The following is a 25,441-nucleotide window of genomic DNA, read 5'->3' on the forward strand; positions in this document are numbered from 1 at the left end:
AAGACAATCAAGATCACAAAGAACTTGCATATGGGAGTGGATTCTGCATGGACTGGAGCAAAGGACAATGATCAGATCTTCCCTCAGGGGGCAGGAAACTGTGACTACCTTTTGTCTTCAGAAAATGACTCATGGGGAGGGGTAGAAGGGAACCAGCCAGGTGACAGGACACTCAGGTTACCACCACAACTCCTCCCTCAACCCCTCCTTTCTGTAACGTATGCATGATTTTTCTGGGGGTGGACTTGACCTAGATGATGGGAATTTCAAAAGTTTTTATAAGGTCTTGCACACCAGTTTCTGTGTCTTTTCCGCTCTCCTGCAAGTGAGGGGAACACCCTGTTGCAACAGTTCAATAAAGGCCAAGCCTACAGGCTGCTGATTTGCTCCAATTTACTCTGGTTGGTGTCTTTACTTTTTGTCCAAGGGAGCCCTCGGATTTTTAACAACAACAACAGCTGGTAGATAGCGAAATGGGCTTCCCTCACAAGGTGCTGCAATCTCCTTCCTTGGAGGTTTCTAAGCAGAGCTTGGATGGCAACCTGGCATGCGTGCTTTAGCCGAGATTTTTGCATTGCAGGGGGTTGGTCTAGATGACCCTCGGGTACCTTCCAGCGCTACAATTCTATGGTTATATGTATTAGCCTGGTGCCTCCTGTATGCAAGACAGATGCCCTGATGCTGAGCCCTGTTGGAAGGGCCACAGCACAGAAGCTTTGCGTGCAGAAGAGAAGAAGAGGAAGAAGAGTTTGGATTTGATATTCTGCTTTATCACTACCTGAAGGAGTCTCAAAGCGGCTAACATTCTCCTTTCCCTTCCTCCCCCACAGCAAACACTCTGTGAAGTGAGTGGGGCTAAGAGACTTCAGAGAAGTGTGACTAGCCCAAGGTCACCCAGCAGCTGCATGTGGAGCAGCGGAGACATGAATCTGTTCTACCGCTCTTAACCACTACACTACACCACACTACACCATTGCCTGTCCCTGTACAGTACAGTAGGGCTGCCACCTTTGTTCTGGCAAAATGCAGGACAGGTTGACGCGGTGGGTAAACATGTCCCCCCCCCCCCAATCTGATGCGGAAGTGACTTCAAAGCAATCCATTACAAGCTATTGCAGGATGGCGCCTCTGGAATTTGTCACACACACATATACAGTGGTACCTCGGGTTACAGACGCTTCAGGTTACGGACGCTTCAGGTTACAGACTCCACTAACCTAGAAATAGTACCTTGGGTTAAGAACTTTGCTTCAGGATAAGAACAGAAATCGAGCGGCAGCAATAGGAGGCCCCATTAGCTAAAGTGGTACCTAAGGCTAAGAACAGTTTCAGGTTAAGAATGGACCTCCAGAACTAATTAAGTTCTTAACCCGAGGTACCACTGTATTTGCAAATCTGCCTCTGTTTCTGTTACGGAAAAATTCTGGGTGCGGGGTTACTCTGCCACCCAGCTCATCGGACTAAGTCCGTGGGTCCCTGCGGAAGAAAATGAGCTCAGCCGGACGCAGGAGCAAACTGCAGAAGATCCAAGTTTATTGCGCAACAGGTTCAAGGCGAGATTGAACAGCGAGAAAGGGGTGGCATGAACTTTTGAGATTTCCCTCCATGTCCCAGAATACAGTGCATGAAACGTCACGAATACATTATGGGAAGGTTGGGTTTCACAAGTTACATCATGAATATACTTTACACGTCATGAATACATTATGAAAAGGTGGGATTACATTAATTAGCATTTTCGGATGAGGGAGGGGGGATATGCGGAGCGGGAAATATACATAGATACACATTTATTGAGTACCGGTGGTGGCAAGACAATGGGCCAGGAATATACATCGTCTGTCACCTAGTATTGCCCGAAGGAAGGATTTGCAAAACTATCTGACAGGATTAAGAAGTTCCTGCGTACGTGACCTGCCGCTTTGGGGATTATGGAAGTAGGGACAGCATCATGGAGTCCAAGGGGAACTGAGTTGAATGGCACCGAGAACGAGCAGATCAGAACCACGACTGATTTTATATCAATTTTTGAAGATTTCAGTGATTTCTAAGCCACTCTGTACTAGAGAGCAAAAGCAGAAACAGAGTGGATACATTGTAACAGGATTTTGACAGTATTACTTGAGAGATTATGGAGGACAGGGGAGGGGTGATGGAGTCCTAGAGAAATTGAGCAAATATATTGTAGTGAAGAAGACATTGCCCCCCCCCCCGTTCCGTATCAGTCCCCCATTCGGAGATAGATTTGCATTAAAGTTCTGTAAGAACTTGCAAATCTTTTCTCCGCACCCTAAATCTCGGTGAATGGGATGTGTGGCTTTATGCAAACCTGAAAGGGACTTGCAAGCCATGCCTCTTACGGTCATTTGCAAGTATATCAGTGCAGGTAGCTGCATATAGGGTATTATATAAAGAACATCTCTTGTATTTTGTTGCTAAATTACTTGTGGCATTCTCAATAGTGTTTTATGCTTTGCACCTAACAGGAAGGTCTAATTGACTGAAAAATGCAGTTGGTGTTTTGTCCTTCGCCATTTTTGTGTGTTTCTCAGGTGTCAAGCTAGCTCTTCTGTGGTCTCACACTGACATAGTGCTACAGCAACACATCCTGTCTGTTGAATCCCCTCAGGGCTTTCATTTAACCATGTCGCCTGGCATTCACCATAGCTGGCACAGGTTTGGGCATCTCTGAGGGAGATGTCTTCGCCTTGGCCTTTAGCTATGGGATTTTATTATAGGCTGTGGTTTTGCACGCATGGGGGTTGCTCACTTGCACTTAAAGGACCAAAAGGCTAATTGCAGCCTGGATACACGTGCCCAATTCAAACTGAGTCCAATTTGAATTTATCTTGCCCCATGGTTCTCAACTCTTCAAACCAATCTGTTAAAAGAAAACCATTCTTAACAAGGGCAGTTGTCCAAATAAGTCAATTTAAGTCTATAAGGAATCATTCCTGCTAAACCAAAGCATATCCACCTTCATGTTTCTTAGAAGCTTCTCCTTGGTAAAGCAAGTTTTAGCACATTTTTAAAATGGGTAGGGAAGGTTGGCATAGTGCCAGGTGGGACAACGAATTGTGGTTATCTAAACATTGGACTACACAATAGTGTGAGCTATTAGAAAGTATAAAATGCATGAGAATTCTCCACTGGTGTGTAAGGAATAAGACATTAAACATAAAAACAGTTACACACAATAAATTGCCCCCCTTTGTGGAAATCACACTGTCAGACACATTTCAACATTCTTACATAATAACACATAATACAAAACAAAATAATTAAATATCTGTTGCATATCTTGACACCATTGTGATCTTTTACGTATGTATCTTTTGAATCTTGGAGCAGAGGCTTGAGGTTCAAGTGAAAAGATGTCCTTGTAAGTCAACTCCACCCCCCTTTGTCAGGCCCACTCCCCCAGCAGTCTCTGTTGTCTGTTGTTGCTGGTCTTGCGATGGCGAAGTACTGAGTTGAGGGGTTGTTGCTGCTTTTCATCATTGCACATCTGTAGAAGTGATATCCTGTAAGGGGGCAGGGTTTTGGGGTGACTTAAAAACACAGTTAGACAAGGAAAGGGCAAAAGGTAAAAGGGATGTCCTCCAGTTTCCATGGGAAGCTGCAAATAATAACAATCTTAGTGGATTAAACATTTTATTCATTATCACATTTCCATATAATTACTGTGATTATCTGCTAAGTTTGTTTGCTTTCCTTCACTTAATTTTTGTTGTTGTTGTTCTTTTCATATTATAAAATAAAAAATTACTCCACATGTATAGAAAGAGAACTGTAAAAAATACAAAGGTTAAAAAATAAAAAAGAAAGCAAAAAATTAGATTACCAGTTAGATGAAAATGGACTTGACACAAAGACATCAGATTCAGAAAATAACTATTATTAAATAGTACAAAGATATTATCAAAACCACACATATTACTACTGGACTGGAAAAAATGGAAAAACAATGAGGAAAACTTAAAATTCACCATGTGCTATTCAATAAAAGAACTTCGTGAGACTGACTTTCAACATGTGATGAACATGTCCCCCAAAGTAAAACACAAACACACAAAAATGAGCTATGAGGAACCAAAAATAAATAAATGCTAAGACACACAATTAATAAGTAACCTGAAGTAATCTGTTTTGGCATTCTAACATCCCAAATGAAAATAAAAGTGTTTCTTGATGTGACATCAGCTGTAATGTTAATAGCGGAATACTGGGAAATGAGTTAATACCAATAAAATGAATGGCAATTTAAAGTTGTGCAGGTACCTTGCACTAGCCAAAATGACAGAATTAGTAAGAAATGCTCAGGCCAAAGGTAAACAAGTACCATTCCACAAACAATGTTTGGTTGTGCTTCGATTAACTTCATAGACATCATGGAGAAACTGATTAAATAAATGAAAACAGATTATTTGTAACTTAAAAAAATGTCAAAGGCACAAAGAGATAGAGGTCACTAATACAGCAGGGATTCAGACTTGTTTCACAGAACAGAAAGAAAGTTGCTGTGGGAGGAAAAGGGACAAACACTTTGTTATCAGGGTTCACATATCCTGTTAAAAGGGAAAATTATTTCATGTGAAAAGCCTGTCAGGAAATGCTGTTCCTAAAATTCCCAATCAGGGGGGAATGCTTTGATATTTACCTGTGAAAAGAATTTTGCATGTTAAGATTTGGAACCTGGAAAGCTCTTGACTTTTGATGGGCTAGTTTTTTTTTTTTTTTTTTTTTTTGTAGCCTTTTGTCTTAAGTAGCCCCTGGGGCAAAGACAGATTAAGGGTGATTTCCCTCAATGGTTCTGACTTTTCTTTTACATTTGGAAGAAACCTCCTCTCCCTCCTTACAGTCCCCCCCCCGTCCTCTCTCTCTCTCTTCTTTAGCTGATCTAGCCTCTGTGCATGTGCAGAGTTCATGTCTCAGCAAACCTTTTGTACTATTGAAAATGTTGCATCCTTTGGCTAAATTAACATTTGAATAAGGGAAGGGAAGGGTATGGAGTAGATTTTGAAAACAGGGTTTGATTTTAAACAAAAAAGAGAAACTCAGCAATTTAAGTATTTACCAAAGCTAGCGATTTCGGCCCAAGCAAACGAGACTGCTTCCTTTATGTACAGGAAAGGGCTAATATCCCTCTGGCCATTCGCGGAACAATCAACCGCTCTCTTATTTATGAGTAAAAATGGCCAGAGAGTTAGAATTCATAGGAATTTTTTTTTTTTTAAACATTCTCAGTCATTTCGGCCTTACCATTTGCAGACAAATGGATTGGTCAAGGCTAATTCTACTTGATTATCCATTTGTATGTGCTTAAACTTTGAGTAGACTTTTAAGTCTGATTTTTGTAAATAATAGACAAAATGATAAACACTGTAATCACTTAAATGCTTGATATCACCAGTTCTGCTTCAAACATCATGGCTTTCACCTCTCATCACACCTTTTAAAAAACAAAGAGCCAACCTGGGCTGAATTTCAACTCATCAGCCACAAATTGGGAAAGTTGAAAGGGACCTGGGGTCATCTAGTCCAACCCTAAAATACAGGGTTCATAGCAAGATTTGTACTACCAGAAACACACACATACCTATAGAAATTATCTTTAAAGGAAGATTGAAGTTAACATTTTCCTAAGATAGGGAGAGGATCTTTTATAAAGCAAAGTTAATTCAATTGATATAACCACTCACAAATAATTACAACAGCCATAGATTTGACAATTTTGTTGAACTTGCAGAGCAATAGTAAGCCTAATCTATGCCCCCCCTTGCAGTTTCCTTTAAAGGAAGCTTACTCAGGAGTAAATTTACCTGGCACAGAATAAGAAGGAGAAGGAGGGAAAAAAAAAAACCCTGAAAGAGACAGAATGAAACAGGGGGGGGGCATTTTCTAAGAAAAGAGGCCAGGAAGTCTTATAGAGACTGATATCAGGAGCCTTACAATAACTCTTCTGTCCAACCAAATCAAAGTTAAAACTGGACTCAGATATTTTCTTAGAAGGAACACCATACTTTCATAGGCATATGCTTAATGAAATACATACACTGCATTTTAGCTTGAGAGCAGTTGGCTCAACTAGGCTTTTGCAGCAGAAACATTAGGTTATCAGCACCTTCCAAAATAAGACTGTAGACTCGCAATCTCAAAAGTTGGGGCAAAGCAAGAGGTGGGGTAAACATTTGCACACTTCATTCTCATTTTCTCTTATTTAGGACTGCTAAGATCCAGCATGACTTCCTTAGATTTAAATTTTGAAGCAAGCTTGCAGTTTAAACTATGCACACTTAAGAAAGGCAGTCTGCCAGAGACAGAAGGAACAGACAACACACATAACGGACAACATGTAAACATACATATTCTCATATATGTATTAACAGACAACACACATAACAGACAACATGTAAACATATATATTCTCATCCTTTAGTTGGTTATTGCAAGGAGATGGGCCACTACCTTTGGCTTCATTAAGTGAAATTAGTAGGAAGGTCCCACATGGTTTTATGAGCCTCCTTGCCTCTTCAAACACACCACCAGGTAATCAGACTGGTAGGGCTCACAACGCTTGGTTGACTGGGTACCCCTTTATAGATGCATGCGTTGCTGTTGTTGCTTTTTTGCTTTTTCCTTTTTTTTGGGGGGGTGTGTCTGGGATAGAGAAGGGGAAAAAAGAGGGGTTGATTAGGATTGGTATGTCTAGGGGTTTGGTACGCTTAGTACAGGGACGTATAGTAAAGAAGAGAAGGGGCTTCTAGTTGCCTGGCAACTTCCTTAGTGGGTTTTAGAGAGCTCTAGCTATCCGGTTCCTTGCGTTCCATTTCCTATTTCCTTATTTCCTTATTTCCTATAACCTGGGGTCTCTTTCCACTCTGCCGGTCCTGCCCAATTCCTCATGGGCTATCCCTCCTGGCAACCTCCTACCTATCGTCACATCTCAGGAAAAGGGGCCCTACTGGACGCCCGCGCCATGCAGTGCCAGATCGGGTGGTCCCTGGATAGAATTTCGGGTCGAAAATCCCCCTTGCTTTCGGAAGCGAGCTTACAGTACACGTGGTATGTAGCTCGACCGGTGCGGCTGGGATTGGGATAGAAAGCAAGACCACTTCCTGCCCCCTAGAAAGGACGCTCGGGAAGATCGGAAAGAGAGCTCCAACCCCTTGCTTTCAACTGGGATGCCCGTTGCAGAGAGTCGGCTATCTTTCAAGTCGGGTCTCTCCGTCTTACTTTCGGGCTCCCAATTGGTGCGGCTGGCTGGAGATTTTAAGGAAAAGGGATAGAGCTCAGAACCCCCCTTTCGGGTTGAGCAGCGGTCCACGGTCTCTCTCACTAACCGGACCAAGAGAAAGGCAAGAAGGAGCGATAGAGAGGAGGGCAGAGAATTCAGTTGCCAGGAGACTTCCACCCCCTTCCCACCAGTGCACTGGATTTTCCTTTTTCCTTATACTCACGCGTCTTCTATGATGATCCCGGGATCGATGAATAAGCCGGCTGGATCCCTCTTTTGCTCCCCGGCTGAACTCCTAGGGCTTTCGATTACCGCCCAGAAGATGGCTGGGGGTCCAAAAGGATCTTCCCAGGCAAAATGGCCTGGAGCCGGCTGAAGATTTCGGGGCCCCCAGTCAGCAGCTTGGGAGAACCACAAGCCCCACGTTGGGCAGCCAACTGTTACGGAAAAATTCTGGGTGCGGGGTTACTCTGCCACCCAGCTCATCGGACTAAGTCCGTGGGTCCCTGCGGAAGAAAATGAGCTCAGCCGGACGCAGGAGCAAACTGCAGAAGATCCAAGTTTATTGCGCAACAGGTTCAAGGCGAGATTGAACAGCGAGAAAGGGGTGGCATGAACTTTTGAGATTTCCCTCCATGTCCCAGAATACAGTGCATGAAACGTCACGAATACATTATGGGAAGGTTGGGTTTCACAAGTTACATCATGAATATACTTTACACGTCATGAATACATTATGAAAAGGTGGGATTACATTAATTAGCATTTTCGGATGAGGGAGGGGGGATATGCGGAGCGGGAAATATACATAGATACACATTTATTGAGTACCGGTGGTGGCAAGACAATGGGCCAGGAATATACATCGTCTGTCACCTAGTATTGCCCGAAGGAAGGATTTGCAAAACTATCTGACAGGATTAAGAAGTTCCTGCGTACGTGACCTGCCGCTTTGGGGATTATGGAAGTAGGGACAGCATCATGGAGTCCAAGGGGAACTGAGTTGAATGGCACCGAGAACGAGCAGATCAGAACCACGACTGATTTTATATCAATTTTTGAAGATTTCAGTGATTTCTAAGCCACTCTGTACTAGAGAGCAAAAGCAGAAACAGAGTGGATACATTGTAACAGGATTTTGACAGTATTACTTGAGAGATTATGGAGGACAGGGGAGGGGTGATGGAGTCCTAGAGAAATTGAGCAAATATATTGTAGTGAAGAAGACATTGCCCCCCCCCCGTTCCGTATCAGTTTCGCTACCCAGATCTTAAATTCATGACCTTTCGCACACCTTTCACACAGGTGATATGATTGTTGTTGTTGTTTAGTTGTTTAGTCGTGTCCGACTCTTCGTGAGCCAGATGGGCGGGGTATAAATAATAATTTTTTATTATTATTATAGTTAGCAGAGTAAAAACTTAAAACATGTTGCAGGACTCCCCAAAAATAGAGCAGAGGCAATTATATTTCATCCAGCAGAGCTTTACTGCTACTAAAGGCAAATGAACATAATGGTCACAAATCCAATACATTCAGGATTGGCACTGTCCATAAGAAATCCAGTAGCAGCAGACTTAACTTAAACTTACAATAACTTAGAATACGTCTAAACCTCAACACGAAGCATACTATGTACAGAACACCACACCAGATGGAAAAGAGAGAGAACGAGAAAGTGTGAAACCCGGGCTCCTTCTGGCCTCTTATCATAGTCGCTGTTCGACAGTAGAATTTGCTGCCAAGGAGTGTGGTGGAGTCTCCTGCTTTGGAGGTCTTTAAGCAGAGGCTTGACAACCATATGTCAGGAGTGCTCTGATGGTGTTTCCTGCTTGGCAGGGGGTTGGACTCGATGGCCCTTGTGGTCTCTTCCAACTCTATGATTCTATGATTCTAGGTATTTGGAGAGGATCCGTAACTTGGCAGAGAGGGGTGAAACACTGGATAAAACTATCAATGCAGGATGTGGCATTTCACACTGAAATACGGGACAATCCTGTATTATGGAGGACAGGTGGCAACCCCGGAGTGAGCTGGATCCCCCAATTGCCTAACGGGGCATCAGGCAGCAGCATCCTATGTCCCCACCTCCTCCAGAAGCTGCCTCCCTGCCTGCCTTCACCCCCTGCCTGGAGCAGGGCTCCTTTCCTCCCTCCCTCCCCAGTTCCCTTGCACCCCAAAAAGGCGCTTTGCACCCACACGCTCCCTTGCCAAGAAGGCAGAAGCAGAGGCGCGTCGCGCAGCCCAGCGCGTGGGACAATACCCTGCTCCTTTCCCACGGGGAGGGGGCGGAAGTGCTGCCTCTCTAGGAAGCAGCGCTCGCTCTCCGTTTCCGGCCATACCTGCCTCCTCCATCAATCATTTTTCTTTATTGAGGAGGAGTGGGAAGGGTTCTTGCATTCCTAGAGAGGCCACAGGCTGTCAGCTGGGGTGGGGTGGGTGTCCTTTCTTCCCACCCTTCCTCTACTCTGCCCCCCCCACCACCATTTTTGGGGGGGAAAGCTGGAAAGGTGAGTGGAAAGGGGATAGTGGGGGGGGGGGTTAGAGCTCTGTTCTGGAGGGAGAATCCCCTCCCCACCCCAATGAAAAGGAGGAGGGGGGTGTAGGGGGTTGGGGGGGGGAGAAGAGGGCTGGGCGCTTTCCCACAATGCGTAGGGTTGCAGGTTCAATCCCCGACCCCAACCCTCCCAGCTCAACATCTCTTGCTAAACTGGGGTGGGGTCTTCTTTGAAGCTGGGTAAGGCCCTTCACTGCCCAGGCCCTAGGGTTGCCAAGGACCTTCATTCTGGCAAAATATGGGGTGGGCTGGTTGCAGGGCATGTTTGGTTTTTTTTTTGTTTTCATCTGGTGACTCCAAAGCAACCAAAATTGCAATCTAGCAGCATTAACAGGATGGGTCCCTCTGGAATTTCCTGCACACAAACATGCATTGTAAGTCTGTGCTTGGCTATCCAGAGCTTTAATTTTTTTTTTTGGGCGGCTTCCAAAAGAATATTAAAATACTATAATACATCAAACATTAAAAGCTTCCCGAAACAGGGCTGCCTTCAGATGTCTTCTAAAAGCCTGGTAGTTGTTGTTCTCTTTGACATCTGGTGGGAGGGAGTTCCACAGGGAAGGCGCCACTACTTAGAAGGCCCTCTGCCTGGTTCCCTGTAACTTGGCTTCTCGCAGTGAGGGAACTGCCAGAAGGCCCTCGGTGCTGGACCTCAGTGTCCGGGTAGAACGATGGAGGTGGAGATGCTCCTTCAGATATACTGGCATTGATATAAATGCATGACCGCAAGAGGGTTGGGCTTGATGACCCTTAGTTGTCCCTTCCAAGTCTGCAATTCCATGACCTTTCACTCCCCCTACCAAACACAGGCATTTGGAGAGGATCCCTAATTTGAAGAGAGAGAGAAGACCTGAAATACAGGACAAAACTGTATCATAATAATACTACTACTACTACCAATAATAATGTTATTATTTATTCTCCAGCCACTTTGGGCGGTTTATCAATACAGGATGTAGCATTTTACACTGAAATACATGACAATCCTGTATTTTACAGGACAGGTGGCAACCGTTCTGGGACCCCTGGAACATAGCTGTCAACGTTTTCCTTTTTTAAAGGGAAATTCCCTTATTCCGAGTAGGATTCCTCGCAAGAAAAGGGAAAAGTTGACAGCTATGCCCTGGAAGGGGGTGCTCTGCTAGACAGAGGAGTCATTAGCGGGATAGTTGGAAACAGGGACGCAAACCCAGATGCCCTGCATAGATTTATTGCTTATTTATTGCATGCATTTATTTAATAATAATAATAATAATAATAATAATAATAATAATAATAATAATTTATACTCTGCTCTCCCCGGCTGGAGCTAGGCTCAGAGCGGCTAACATCATATAAATAATACAATATTTATATTGCAAAGTTCTTAACCCGAGGTACTATTTCTAGGTTAGCAGAATCTGTAACCTGAAGCGTCTGTAACCCGAGGTGCCACTGTATGTGTGTGTGACAAATTCCAGAGGCGCCATCCTGCAATAGCTTGTAATGGATTGCTTTGAAGTCACTTCAGCATCAGATTAAAAAACAACAACGCGTTTCCCCACTGCATCGACCTGTCTTGCATTTTGCCAGAACAAAGGTGGCAGCCCTACTGTACTCTACATGGACTGGCAATGGCATAGTGTGGTGTAGTATAGTGGTTAAGAGCGGTAGACTCGTAATCTGGGGAACCGGGTTCACGTCTCTGCTCCTCCACCTGCAGCTGCTGGGTGACCTTGGGCCAGTCACACTTCTTTGAAGTCTCTCAGCCCCACTCACCTCACAGAGTGTTTGTTGTGGGGGAGGAAGGGAAAGGAGAATGTGAGCCGCTTTGAGACTCCTTAGGGTAGTGATAAAGCGGGATATCAAATCCAAACTCCTCCTCCTCCTCCTCTTCTTCTTCTTTTTATGTTACGCTGTCTTTCTCCAGGTTCCTCCATCCTCTGAGGAGATGGATGCGTGCGAGGAAGTCATGCCGGAGAACTGTGGGAATGAGACCTCTCTGGGTAAGTATACTTGTGTCTTTATTTGATATTGTTGTAGAAGCAGTCAACTTGTCCATTCTCCAGATGAATTCATGATCAGGTTGAACAGGATGAGGAAAGAACCATATCTGTAGTAGTTGTGTTGCTTGCAGAATGCTTCTTGTGTGGGTTGAAATTGCCGTTGAAATTCTACTCAGTATCGATCCAGAGTAGATTCCAATGTACAGTCATACCTCGGCTTATGGACGCTTCAGGTTTTGTTTTTTGGGGTTACAGACGCGCCGGAAGCCGGAAGTACCGGAATGGATTACTTCCGGATTTCGGCGGCTGCGCATGCGCAGAAGCGCTAAATCATGCTTTGCGCATGCGCAGAAGTGCTGGATCGCAACCCGCGTGTGTGCAGATGCGCCGCTGCAGGTTGTGAACGCTGCGGGTTGTGAACGTGCATCCCACACAGATTACGTTTGCAACCCAAACGTCCACTGTATAGTTAGCAGAGTAAAATCTTAAACATGTTGCAGGATTCCCCCAAAATAGACCAGAGGCAATTATATTTCATCCAGCAGAGCTTTACTGCTACTGAAGGCAAATGAGCATAATGGTCACAAATCCAATACATTCAGGATTGACCCTGTCCATAAGAAATCCAGTAGACTTAACTTAAACTTACAATAACTTATAATACGTCTAAACCTCAACACTAAGCATACTATGTACAGAACACCACACTAGACGGAAAAGAGATAGAAAGAGCAAATGTGAAACCCGGGCTCCTTCTGGCCTCTTATCATAGTCAGCATGACCTTGACAGAAAGAGATAAGAGAACCAGTTTGAACCACCTGTACTCAGCTTCTCTGAAGGAATAACCTTCTGTTTGCGTCTTCCCTCTTGAATTAGTTAGAATGGGAAAGATCTCTACACATCAGATCAGTACTTTCTGTACCAGGAAATGCAAACTGACAGAAATGTCTGAGGGCACCCCACGGTGTCAGGATGAGTCCCAGGGAGGGTGTTTTGCAGCTGCACCCATCTTCGGGTGGGAGATAGTAGCTTGGGTGACAGGCAGATTACTGTTGGGGACAGCACATCTGTGTGATTGACGAGTGGCCATTCATTGCAATATATTATTTTACACGGTTCGGTCATTGAGCGGTTTCATTGTGTCCTGATGTTGTTGCAGTACTTCGTTAGTAGAGCGGAAACAGTTTGGTGACTGAGAGATAGTAATTGGCACAATTGGAACAATTGGCAATGTTTTTGCTTTGGGGCGGGATTTTACTCTGTTATATTACATTATAATATAATAACACATTTTGGAGTCATTTAGTAGTAGTAGTAGTAATAGTAGTTGTTATTATTAATTGAATTTATATACCGTTTTATACCCGGGGGTCACAGGGTGGTTCACAGAATAAAATCAATATATAAAACCACAAAATACATAATAAAAATAAAAGCAACAACCTAATAGCCGCTCCGCAAAACCCCCCACATTTTAAAAGGGCATAGGATGTAAAGCAGATCAACCAAAGGCCTGGTTAAAACGGAACGTTTTTGCCTGGCGCCTAAAGGTGTATAATGAAGGCGCCAGGCAGACTTCCGTGGGGAGAGCATTCCACAGATGGGGAGCCACTGCAGAGAAGGCCCTATTCTCATATTGCCACCCTCCGGACCTCTCAAGGAGGAGGCACACGAAGGAGGGCCTCAGAAGATGATCTCAGGGTCCGAGTAGGTACATATGAAAAGAGGCGGTCCTTGAGGTATTACGGTCCTGAGATTGTATTTGTTGTTTTGTAAACCACACAGACTTTCTTAGTTTTATGTGACACACAAAACACACACACACACACACACACACATGTATATGAAATAAATACCAAAAGAACAGCCAATGGATTCTTATTGCTCTTCTTACCTTGATTCCCTCTTTATTCTAGCAGGTGATGGACAGGAGAACTGTAGAGAACCACATCAAGTGCCACCAGAAGCAGCTGTTCCTGAATTGGGGGACAAGACCTTCAATCCTCAAGATGAATCAAGGAGGCAGGAAGAAAACCACGTAGAGAACTGGAGAGAGAAATCCACTGTGTGTCATGCTGATGACCTTCATGAAACCCCAGTACAATATAAACACCACAAGGGGAAAAAGAGGTACGAGTGCCCTTTTTGTGGGAAAGCTTTCATTTCTAAGTCTCTCCTTGCTGTCCATTGCAGAACGCACACCGGAGAGAAACCGTATAAATGTTCAGAGTGTGGAAAGAGCTTCCGCCAGAGCAGAAACCTTACTTCCCATCAACGGATCCACACAGGGGAGAAGCCATACAAGTGCTTGGAATGTGGAAAGAGCTTCAGTTGGAATTCAAATCTTACTTCACACCAGAGGATCCACACAGGGGAGAAGCCATACAAGTGCTTGGAATGTGGAAAGAACTTCTGTGATAGCACACTCCTTACTAGACATCAGATAATCCACACAGGGGAGAAGCCATTTACATGCTTGGAATGTGGGAAGAGCTTCCGTCAGAGCAGGAACCTTATTTTACATCAGAGAATACACACAGGGGAGAGGCCATACAAGTGCTTGGATTGTGGGAAGAACTTCCATCGGAGAACACACCTTACTTCCCACCAACGAATCCATACAGGGGAGAAGCCATTTAAATGCTTGGAATGTGGAATGAGCTTCAGCTGGAATTCAAATTTTACTTCACATTACAGGATCCACACAGGAGAGAAACCACATAAGTGTGTGGAGTGTGGGAAGAGCTTCTGTACCACCACACAACTTGCATCACATCATAAGACTCACACCGGAGAGAAACCTTTTAAGTGTTCAGAGTGTGGAAAGAGCTTCTCAGATAGCACTCTCCTTACGAGACATCAGATAATCCACACAGGGGAGAAACCATTTAAATGCTTGGAATGTGGAAAGCGCTACAGTCAGAGGTCAAGTCTTACTTCACATCGGAGAATACACAGAGATGCCGTAAGACAGAAGCCATACAAATGTTTGGAGTGTGGGAAGTGCTTCAGTAACAGCACACAGCTTATTTTACATCAGAGAAGCCACACAGGAGAGAAGCCTTACAAATGCTTGGAGTGTGGAAAGAGCTTCAGTGACGGCACACTTCTTAACAGGCACCAAATAATTCACAAAGAGGAGAAACCATATAAATGCTTGGACTGTGGTAAGAGCTTCCGTCAGAGCCGAAACCTCACTTTACATCAGAGAATCCACACAGGGGAGAAACCATATAAGTGTTTGGATTGTGGGAAGAGCTTCCATCAGAGAACACACCTTACTTCCCATCAGCGAATACACACGGGAGCAAAACCGTTTAAATGTTTGGAATGCGGAAAGAGCTTCAGTTGGAATTCAAGTCTTACCTCTCATCACAGAATCCATACAGGAGAGAAACCGTATAAGTGCTCAGAGTGCGAGAAAAGATTCTGTACCACCTCACAACTTGCATCGCATCGGAAAACCCACACAGGAGAAAAACATTACAAGTGTTTGGAGTGTGGAAAGAGCTTTTGTGACAGCACACTCCTTACGAGACATCAGATAACCCACACAGGGGAGAAGCCATTTAAATGCTCAGAATGTGGAAAGAGTTACAGTCAGGTTTCAAGTCTCTCTTCTCACCGGAAAGTCCACAGAGATGCTACAGTGCAGAAACCATACAAATGCTTGGAGTGTGGAAAGAGTTTCAGCAATAGCACGCAACTTATTTTACATCAGAGAATCCACACGGAAGAGAAGCCTTAGGAATGGTTTGTAGTAACACACCAGAGGATTTGCATGCAAGAGAAACCTTCTAAATGCAGGGAGTGTGGAAATTGTTCCAGAAGTATTCAAAAGATTCACACTGCCTAGAAACAATAAGCATGTTTGGAATAGCGAGTTTCTAGTGGAATAACTCAGATACATTCACACCATGGTTTTCAAACAGCTTAGTTCTCGAACGCCGCAAACCCGGAAGTGACTGTTCCGGTTTGCGAACTATTTTTGAAAACCGAACATTGGGTGGGGCTTCCGGTGCTTCCGATTGGCTGCAGGAGCTTCCAGCAGCCAATCAGAAGCTGCACTTTGGTTTCCGAATGTTTTGGAAGTTGATGGGACTTCCAGAACGGATTCCATTCGACTTCTAAGGTACGACTTTGAAGAATTCAGACAGATGCTAGGTAATAATTTCTGGGAGCGCAAGGTTTTTGTAACTACCATCTGGAATGGAAAAAAATCGGAGAGGAGGAAGCGAACATGGCTGGTCTTTTGGCAAAGTTGATGGGAGTGGCCCCCTCTCCTAAATCCCAATGGAAGGTTGCAGTTGGTATTTCAGCAGAGGCAACAGAGAAGACTTGCAGTACCATCTTCCTCCCTCTCCTGTAGCCTGATGGTGCATTTTCCTGTCTGGCAACCCCCCCATTAAAGAAGGTGTGAATAAGATCCCCCCCTTAGATTTTCATTTTCTTTTGCTGCGTAACAGTGTGCTTCCATGTTTCTTTTGTAGATCCCTTTTATCCCCTCCGAAGGTGCCATTCTCGCCGGCCCTACCATTGACAGGCAGGCCATGGGTTATTTTTGGCGCACCGCAAACAGATGTTTTTGGTTGGGGGTGGGCAACCCTTTTCTGCCTGAAGGTTGCCCCCCTTGTGAGGGCCACATGCCATTTGGAGGTGGAGTCAGAAGCAAATGTGGGTAGAACAATTAATATAGATGTTCGCTTCTGGATGACCCCCCCAGGGCTGGGAGATATCGCTAAACATTGCGATATACTGATATATTACTATGTCTGAAATAATAATAATAATAATAATAATAATAATAATAATAATAATAATTTATTTATACCCCACCCATCTGGCTGGGCCTCCCCAGCCACTCTGGGCGGCTTCCATAAAAACCAAAAATACAGTAAAATATCACACGTTAAAAACTTCCCTGAACAGGGCTGCCTTAAGATGTCTCCTGAATGTCAGGTAGTTGTTTATCACTTTGATATCTGCTGGAAGGGCGTTCCACAGGGCGGGCGCCACTACCGAGAAGGCCCTCTGCCTGGTTCCCTGTAGCTTTGCTTCTCGCAATGAGGGAACCGCCAGAAGGCCCTCGGCGCTGGACCTCAGCGTCCGGGCAGAATGATGGGGGTGGAGACGCTCCTTCAGGTATACTGGACCGAGGCCGTTTAGGGCTTTAAAGGTCAGCACCCCCAAACTTTGAATTGTGCTCGAAAACGTACTGGGAGCCAATGTAGGTCTTTCAAGACCGGTGTTATATGGTCTCGGCGGCCACCCCCAGTCACCAGTCTAGAATGGAGATGTGTAGAGGTATTGGCTGGCTTCCCAGTTTTATCCACGTTGTGATTTTTGCATTGCACCCGCACACACCTCCTTGGTAGTGGCTCCCGCCCTGTGGAACGCCCTCCCATCAGATGTCAAGGAAATAAACAACTATCTGACTTTTAGAAGACACCTGAAGGCAGCCCTGTTTAGGGAAATTTTTAATGTTTTATCTCTTCCTGATTATGATTATGATTAATATTCTGTTGGGAGCTGCCCAGAGTGGCTGGGGAAACCCAGCCAAATGGGTGGGGTATAAATAAATCATCATCATCATCACACATACTTCATGATTAGCAATATATTGCCAGATCAAAAACCATGAAACTGAAATCATAACATGGACTTCAAACCAGTTTTGGGCGATATGTCACCCAGCCCTAACACACTTAATGATTCACACTATATTGCCAGATCAGAAATCATGAAACCGGTATCATTATATGGACATCAATCCGGCTTTGGCCGATATATAGCCCTACTCTAGTGACCTCTGATCAATGCTTTTCTGAAGGCTGCATTACTGCCGGTTGAGAAGCAGGAGGTGCTAATAAAGAGGGACACTCAATAGTGTGAACTGGGATAGTGACTGCCATGGAGTACTGGCTTACATGGTTGCCACAATGGACTAAATCATGCTTAAATGGCCAGTCATAGACATGCTGACTTGCTACTAAGCAGCGGTGTACTTGGGCTCTCAAATTTAAGTCCAATGCTAAAATTCAGTGCCTCCACCTCTTGGATGCATTCTACATCATTGTCGCAGTGCTGGCGCCCAGTGCGGCTGAACAAGTCGCACTTCCATAAAACCACCTCTCCACTAAGCCGCACTGGGGCATTTATTTACAGGAAAGTGAGTATGCAATTGCAGCCAAGTTAGGTGTGTGATTGGGACCCATAGAGGTATTAAGAGGATTTCTAGGTTTGTGTTTTAATTGTCTTCGTGTTTGCATTGCAATCTGTGTTGACCAGTGTTTGCTGAAATAAAACTGAATTCATTGCCTCCGAGTATTGGCAAGATCCTCTGCTGTTGTCCTTTTATTGCATTCAGATGTTCGGTTCTTGCAAAAACCATGTCACAAATATCACAAGGGACGAGGATGGCATCCGTCATTGCAGAAAGGAGTCTTTCCTCAACCCATAACCTACAAAACTGGAAGTAGACTGAAGCAGGGCAGGAACACGTGATCTGAGACTTGGGAGTGTGCCGTCTATCCCCTGAGAGATGATTATTGGCTGTGAGAGTATGTGATTGCTTTTAGTTTTACATAATTTTTCTGTTTTAATTGTTGTGTTTTAGCACTGAAGTGTTTGCCTGCCTGGGCTCCTTTAGGAGGGAAGTTAGAAAGGTAATCCTATTATATGTTTTTATATATGCTGGAAGCTGCTCAGAGTGGCTGGGGAAACCCATTCAGATGGGCGGGGGTACAAATAATAAATTATTATTACAGTTGTACCTTGGAAGCCTAATGCCTTGGCTCCTGAACGAATGGTTCCGGTTTTTTAATGGGTTTTTTTTGGAAGCCCAACGTCCGATGTGGCTTCCAATTGGCTGCAGGAAGCCACACTTTGGTTTCCAAACGTTTTGGAAGTGGAAAGGACTTCCGGAACAGATTCCGTTCGACTTCCAAGGTACAACTGTATTATTATTATTATTATTATTATTATTATTATTATTATTATTATTATTATTACAGTGGTACCTCTGGTTGCAAACTGGATCCATTCCGGAGCCCCGTTTGCAACATGAGCAGAACGCAACCCTGCTTCTGCGCATGATGTCATTTTGAGCGTCTGTGCATGCGCGAGCTGCGAAACCCGGAAGTAACCCTTTCTGGTACTTCCAGGTCACCGCGGGATGCAACCTGAAAACGCTCAACCTGAAGCAAATGCAACACGAGGTATGACTGTATTATTATTCCTCTTCATCCCTGCAAGGATGAAGACAGCAGCTCAGGATGGGATCATTCAAAATATGCAACCTGGGGATTTGCGCACATGCACACGCACGTGCGCACACACACAAACAGAGAGTGGAACTGTTGGAATGATGTGTATTTTATTAGCACAGGCATTTTGAAACAAGGTGATTGGAAGCAGCAACAGAAAACACAGAAAGGTATCAGCACCTTACACAGATAACAATTCCAAACATAAATGCTCACTCTATGCACAGCTACTAACCTCCCCACCAGTCTCCAGCCCAGAACTCCAAACATGAATGAGAAGACAATTTACACTCTCAAGACCTAGTAAATACAGGGGGAACTATGCCTCATTGCTAGGGAATCTATTTGTGCTCATCAAGTGCTCTACTATCAGTGCTCATGGGTGGGCGGTCCAGGGGCCACAGCAGACAGGACTGCATCCATCTTTTTTTCAATCCGTTGCAGCGCCTCCAACATCTCGTCCTTCCATTTTCCTGTCTCATTCTTTAACGCCTCTGTCTCGTTCTTCAGCTTCTCAATTTCTCCGCCTGTTTTTATTATTGTAAAAAACGAGAATAGAAAGACATTTTATTGCTAAAGGCTACCAAGGTGGGAGCTATTGCAACGAGGAACTATGTTGTGAGGAATGCAGTCAGTTCTCCCCTTGTGGGACTTAAGAGAGATCTGTCCCACCCAAGTTACGACTCAGTGGCGCATGGGAGTTTAAGGCTGCATACATGCGCCGCAGCTTTAAATGTAAGGTATGCACACAGATTTAATTCCAGGCCATGGTGAGTCTGCCGCAGTAATGTAGGATGCTAGGAAAAACTGGAAATACACTAATATTGATTGAATTTTGAAATAGATTTCCTTACGTGCTGCAGATCAGCCTAATGGTATATCCGTAGCATACTTTCTGAACCCAATTCGTTTCAACAAACTTTTCCCGCTGGATGAAAAGTTCTTTCTGCCTTAAATACACATTTTGCATTGTTTTGAAACCACTCTCTGCTAAAAAAACAACAACAAAAAACCACTCTCTGCTGGGGGTAGGGATTGCTCTGTTTATTTATTTTTTCTTCCCCTAGTGGTTATAATGCTGCAAATCAGCATTGAGATGTGCCATTGTTTTGTTTTATTTATAGACTGCTATCTCCAAAAGATATCAAAGAAGTTTACGGAAAAAATACATAAAACTATAAGCTAAAAAAGTGTGTTAAAAGGACATCAATTAACCGTTCCTGCAGGTGCTTAAAAGTTGGAAAAGAAGGTGCCTGGTGGATCTCTGTTGACAGAATTTTGCACAATACAGTACTGGACTAATTACACTAAATAATAACAATAACAATTTATTTATACCCCGCCTATTTGGCTGGGTTGCCCCAGCCACTCTGGGCAGCTCCCAGCAGAATATTAAAAACACGACAAAACATTAAAAACTTCCCTAAACAGGGCTGCCTTCAGATATCTTCTAAAAGTCGGATAGTTGTTTATTCCCTTGACATCTGATGGGAGGGCATTCCACAGGGTGGGCACCACTACCGAGAAGGCCCTCTGCCTGGTTCCCTGTAACTTCACTTCTCACAGTGAGGGAACCGCCAGAAGGCCCTCAGAGCTGGACCTCAGTGTCCGGGCTGGACGATGGGGGTGGAGACACTCCTTCAGAAAACTATTTCTAGTTGTTATTTGGTACACAAGAACATAGTAAGAGCCTACTGGATCAGGCCAATGGCCTGTCTAGTCCGGCATCCTGTTCTCACAGCGGCTCAAGCATAAGAACCTTTCTCCCCTCCTGTGGTTTCCATCAACTGCCATTCAGAAGCATGGCTGCCTTGAGCCATGACTGGTAGCCATCAATGGCCCTCTATGAATTGGTCTAATCCTCTCTTAAAGCAATCTGGGTTGTTGGCCATCATGCCTCCTGAGAATAGTTTAACTGTGTGAAAAAGGACTTCGCTTTATCTGTCCTGAATCTCCCAATACACTCAAACCTTGGCTCCCGAATGGCTCCGTTTTTGAACGTTTTGGCTCCCAAATGCCGAAAAGGTGGAAGTAAACACTTCAGTTTTCAAATGTTTTTCAAAAGCCAAATGTCCGACATGGCTTCCGCTTGAACACAGGTATCTCTTGCAACCAATCGGAAGCCGTGCCTCGGTTTTCAAATGTTTCGGAAGCCGAGTGCGCTTCCGGAACGGATTACGTTCGACAACCGAAGTTTGACTGGATTCGTCTTCCTTGGATGTCTGCGAGTTCCAGTGTTATGAGCGAAGACCCTCAACAACTCGGGGAACGACCGATGATGCTCCTGCAGATGATCTCAACGACCGAGCTGGGACAAAAGGGTTCAGGTGATTCACAAATTAATAATCTATATGGTAAAGGTAAAGGACCCCTGGACGGTTAAGTCCAGTCAAAGGCGACTATGGGGTATGGCGCTCATCTCGCTTTCAGGCCGAGGGAGCCAGTGTTTGTCCACACACAACACTGTCAAACCAATAGTTAACGTAAATTCAACTAACAAATACACCCACAACGTAACTGGCTGTGTTTAACTAAGTAAATTCTTTATACATCATATAAACATAACTCTCTTCACATTATCTAATTGAATAGAAGCAATTAAGGTCCAACATTTAGAACAGGAAATACAAATAGATCAGTTCTTATATACATAATGTCCAAATAGAAGCTTTTGTGTTCCACGTATGTCTTAGCGAATACAAGTGTCAAACATAACAACTTTAAGGAGCAGTACTTGTTAGGATATTTCTGTTCCACCTTAAAAGGGAGCAGGCTTTGAGAGTCACAGAGTCTGCGTATTTCCTGTTCACAGGATGTTTATGTTTCCTATTGCTTTCGTTTCTCTCTGTGTCTGGAGACACTGATGCAGGCAGTCATGTTTTTCTTTGTTCTGACCAACGCTGAATAAAACTTGTAAATAATGCTCTCTTGCGTGCAACTTCTGCTGTGACAGTCTGCTGATAGAGTGTGCATGAGCTCTGGAATGTGGCAAGCTATTTTCTAGAAACTCATGTCGCTAATTGCTGATACTGCGTGCCTACGGGAGATCGATGGATCGTCCGGAGACGGCTTGGGGCCATGATGGACTTTATCTCCCTGGCAGTATCCCAACAGTACTTGCAAAATATGAACTTTTCTTTGTAATGTTCCACAGCTGCCTTTCCAAAGTATGGTTGCTGTATGCAGCTGCTGTATGCAGGTATCAGACAAAGGATACGAAAGATCTTAACACGTGCCTTTGCAAAATATAGTTGTTGTATGCCGGTGTCAGACGAAAGAACTTAAACGTGACAAGGATTCCCGGAATAATATGCGGTATCTGCTATGTCACTTGTTCCATGTCTTGGATACACAAAATATGAGTATGCTTGGCTGATGAAGCCTGGCAGGGCGAAACAAGGTATTATTCTGGGAATCCTTGTCACATTTAAGTTCTTTCGTTTGCACGTCTGTGGAACACAAAAGCTTCTATTGCCTTCAGCAAGCCCAAACGGCTCAGTGGTTTAGATCACGGCGCCACCCGCAACGGTTTGAATGGGAAAACTTAGTTCAATAACTTGACTTACTCATTGAGGAACAGGTGGGACATTGTTGGCTGATATACCACTGCTTCACATGCCTCTCTGTGGCAGGTGCTGATCTGCTACTTGCAGTTGTCGTGAGAAGACCGCCACTGCTACGAGCTGCTTCCGCAAGTCCTTGAGGAGGGTACCCCAAAACAGATTCATCTGCATCTTCCACCTCCTCCTTTATCTCTTTGAACTCAATCTGCTCTTCTGGAAGAGAAGGGGCTTGCTGGTGGTGGAAGGGAGGAGAAGGAGGAGTTCCTGGAGGTTCCTCTTCAGAAGTCGGGGTCATAGGCTCGTCCTGCTCCCATCCTTCGTTCTCTTCTCTGCATCTGGTCACCCTCCTTGCAACTTCAACTGCAGGAACATACGGAGGTGGTGTTAATGAAAAACTACAACTAATCCAGAATGCTGCAGCTAGACTGGTGAAAGACCTACACTGGCTTCCAGGACGTTTCCGAGCACAATTCAAAGTGTGCTGACCTCTAAAGCCCTAAACGGCCTCGGTCCAGTATACCTGAAGGAGTGTCTCCATCCCCATCGTTCTGCCCGGACACTGAGGTCCAGCACTGAGGGCCTTCTGGTGGTTCCCTCACTGCGAGAAGTGAAGTTACAGGGAACCAGGCAGAGGGCCTTCTTGGTAGTGGCACCCGCCCTGTGGAACGCCCTCCCACCAGATGTCAAAGAGATAAACAACTACCAGACTTTTAGAAGACACCTGAAGGCAGCCCTGTTTAGGGAAGTTTGTAACATTTAATAGGTTATTGTATTTTAGTGTTCTGTTGGAAGCTGCCCAGAGTGGCTGGGGAAACCCAGCCAGATGGGCGGGGTATAAATAATAAAATATTATTATTATAAAAATGGTATCTAAGACACAGCGCATAAAAATGTAGAAAGAGCTTGCTGGATCACGCCAATGGCCCATCTAGTCTAGCTTCCTGGTCTCACAGTGGCCAACCAGTTTCCTGTGGGAAGCTTGCAAGCAGGATTCAAACACAGGGGCCCTTTCCCCTCCTGCAGTTTCCAGAAAGTGGGATTCAGAAGCATTGCTTCAACTGTGGAGGCAGAGCACAGCTGTTATGGCTAGTAGCCATTGATAACCCTCTTCTCCATGAATTTGGCTAATCTGCCTTTAAAGCCATCTAGGGTTGGTGGCCATCCCTGCCTCTTGTGGCCGTGAGTTCCATAGTTTAACTATGTACTTGCACAACAGACTTTCTTTTATGTGTCCTGTACGTTCCAATGTTCTGCTTCTTTGAACGTGCACTACTTCCGTCATGATATACACATTATTATAATCTTTATATTATTTATAATTCATATGACGTGTAAGCTTCACCAAATGTTTTGTTCTGTGAACAGCAGGAGAAAATCTAATTTTCTTGGGAAATAAATCAGCACAGGGCCGTTCCAGATTTTCTTTTGTACCGCTGTTCTTTTTTAAAATCCAACAAACAATTAGTTATTGGTTTTTAAACAAATACAATAACCATTAAACACTTATCCAGCAGTACATCTAATGGTGTTTGTTTTATCCATTGTCTCTAGACACGCACTTACAGATTCAACATTCAGACATATTACTTATTGTAACCTCTCCACTGAGAATACTGAGCGGTTGGTAGCAGGAGGTCTTGATTTTGGTCATTAACATGGTTAAAGAAAGGGGTCCACGTTTATTCGAAGGTGTCTCTATTTGTTTTGCCTTTAACTGCTTGTACCACTGTTCTTATAATAAAACCTTAATGGATTTTAGAAAACAGAAATAAAAGAACACAAAATATTGGAAAAGCAAAAGCTGTTAAAATGACAAAAGATCAGTATTTTTTTACACCCTCTCTCCTAACACTACAACTTGTGGGCATTTCTGGTGCAGCAGACCCTTCCTATGTCCTTAAGATATAAAGTACCTAGTCATAAAAGATGCTTTCCATTTAAAAACGCACACATAAAAACTCCTCACTACTATCTTATCAGTCAAGGAGCCGCTTTCTGACCACTGTCCGTATCAAAGCTGGAATATTTTGTATGAAAATGCAGTCTATGAAACATTTTAAATATACAGAAATATATAGAAACCTTTTCTGTTCTTTTTGTGAGTTTGTGTGGTGTAGTGGTTAAGAGCGGTAGTCACGTAATCTGGGTAACCGGGTTCGTGTCTCCGCTCCTCCACCTGCAGCTGCTGGGTGACCTTGGGCCAGTCACACTTCTGTGAAGTCTCTCAGCCCCACTCACCTCACAGAGTGTTTGTTGTGGGGGAGGAAGGGAAAGGAGAATGTTAGCCCCATTGAGACTCCTTAAAGGGAGTGAAAGGCGGGATATCAAATCCAAACTCTTCTTCTTCTTCTTCTTGTATTTGTATGAATTTAAGTGTTAACATCTTATTGTGTGGTGCTGTGGGTTAAACCACAGAGCCTAGGACTTGCTGATCAGAAGGTTGGCGGTTCGAATCCCCTCAACGGGGTGAGCTCCCATTGCTCGGTCCCTGCTCCTGCCAACCTAGCAGTTCGAAAGCACATCAAAGTGCAAGTAGGTAAATAGGTACTGCTCTGGCGGGAAGGTAAACAGCATTTCTGTGCGCTGCTCTGGTTCGCCAGAAGTGGCTTAGTCATGCTGGCCACATGACCCAGAAGCTGTACACTGGCTCCCTCGGCCAATAAAGCGAGATGGGTGCCGCAACCCCAGAGTTGTCCACTACTGGACCTAATGGTCAGGGGTCCCTTTACCTTTTTACTATCTTATCAGTCAAGGGGCCGCTTTCTGACCACTGTCTGGATCAAAGCTGGAATATTTTGTATGAAAATGCAGTCTATGAAACATTTTAAATATA

General features: G+C 44.3%; 2 protein-coding genes across 6 annotated transcripts in view; one reads left to right on the forward strand and one right to left on the reverse strand.

Moving 5' to 3' along the window:
* The first annotated feature begins 9,581 nt into the window (after positions 1 to 9,581).
* On the forward strand, positions 9,582 to 16,206 carry LOC309527322 (uncharacterized protein). Of its 5 annotated transcripts, none has more exons than XM_082214067.1 (3): positions 9,582 to 9,747; positions 11,704 to 11,779; positions 13,697 to 16,206. In XM_082214067.1, exons 2-3 carry the CDS (start codon positions 11,725 to 11,727, stop codon positions 15,526 to 15,528), a joined length of 1,887 nt encoding a protein of 628 aa, XP_082070193.1. In that variant the 5' UTR covers positions 9,582 to 9,747; positions 11,704 to 11,724; the 3' UTR covers positions 15,529 to 16,206. The 5 variants fall into 5 exon arrangements, with proteins under 5 accessions (XP_082070193.1, XP_082070194.1, XP_082070192.1 ...); XM_082214068.1 differs by having other exon boundaries at positions 13,700 to 16,206; XM_082214066.1 differs by lacking the exon at positions 9,582 to 9,747 and adding an exon at positions 9,829 to 10,168 and having other exon boundaries at positions 13,700 to 16,206.
* Positions 16,207 to 19,136: 2,930 nt separating this feature from the next.
* Positions 19,137 to 25,441, reverse strand: part of LOC309527259 (uncharacterized protein) — a 45,924-nt gene continuing 39,619 nt past the window's right edge. Inside the window, exons 16-17 of the mRNA XM_082213912.1 lie at positions 22,612 to 22,968; positions 19,137 to 19,572 (exon numbers count right to left, since the gene is read on the reverse strand). Coding sequence (XP_082070038.1) covers positions 19,415 to 19,572; positions 22,612 to 22,968 — 515 coding nt within the window. The 3' untranslated portion in view covers positions 19,137 to 19,414. The remainder of the gene's footprint in view (positions 19,573 to 22,611; positions 22,969 to 25,441) is intronic.

Source organism: Podarcis vaucheri (assembly GCF_965113315.1).
Source record: "Podarcis vaucheri genome assembly, chromosome: 2".
In the NCBI taxonomy this organism is placed as follows: Eukaryota; Metazoa; Chordata; class Lepidosauria; order Squamata; family Lacertidae; genus Podarcis; species Podarcis vaucheri.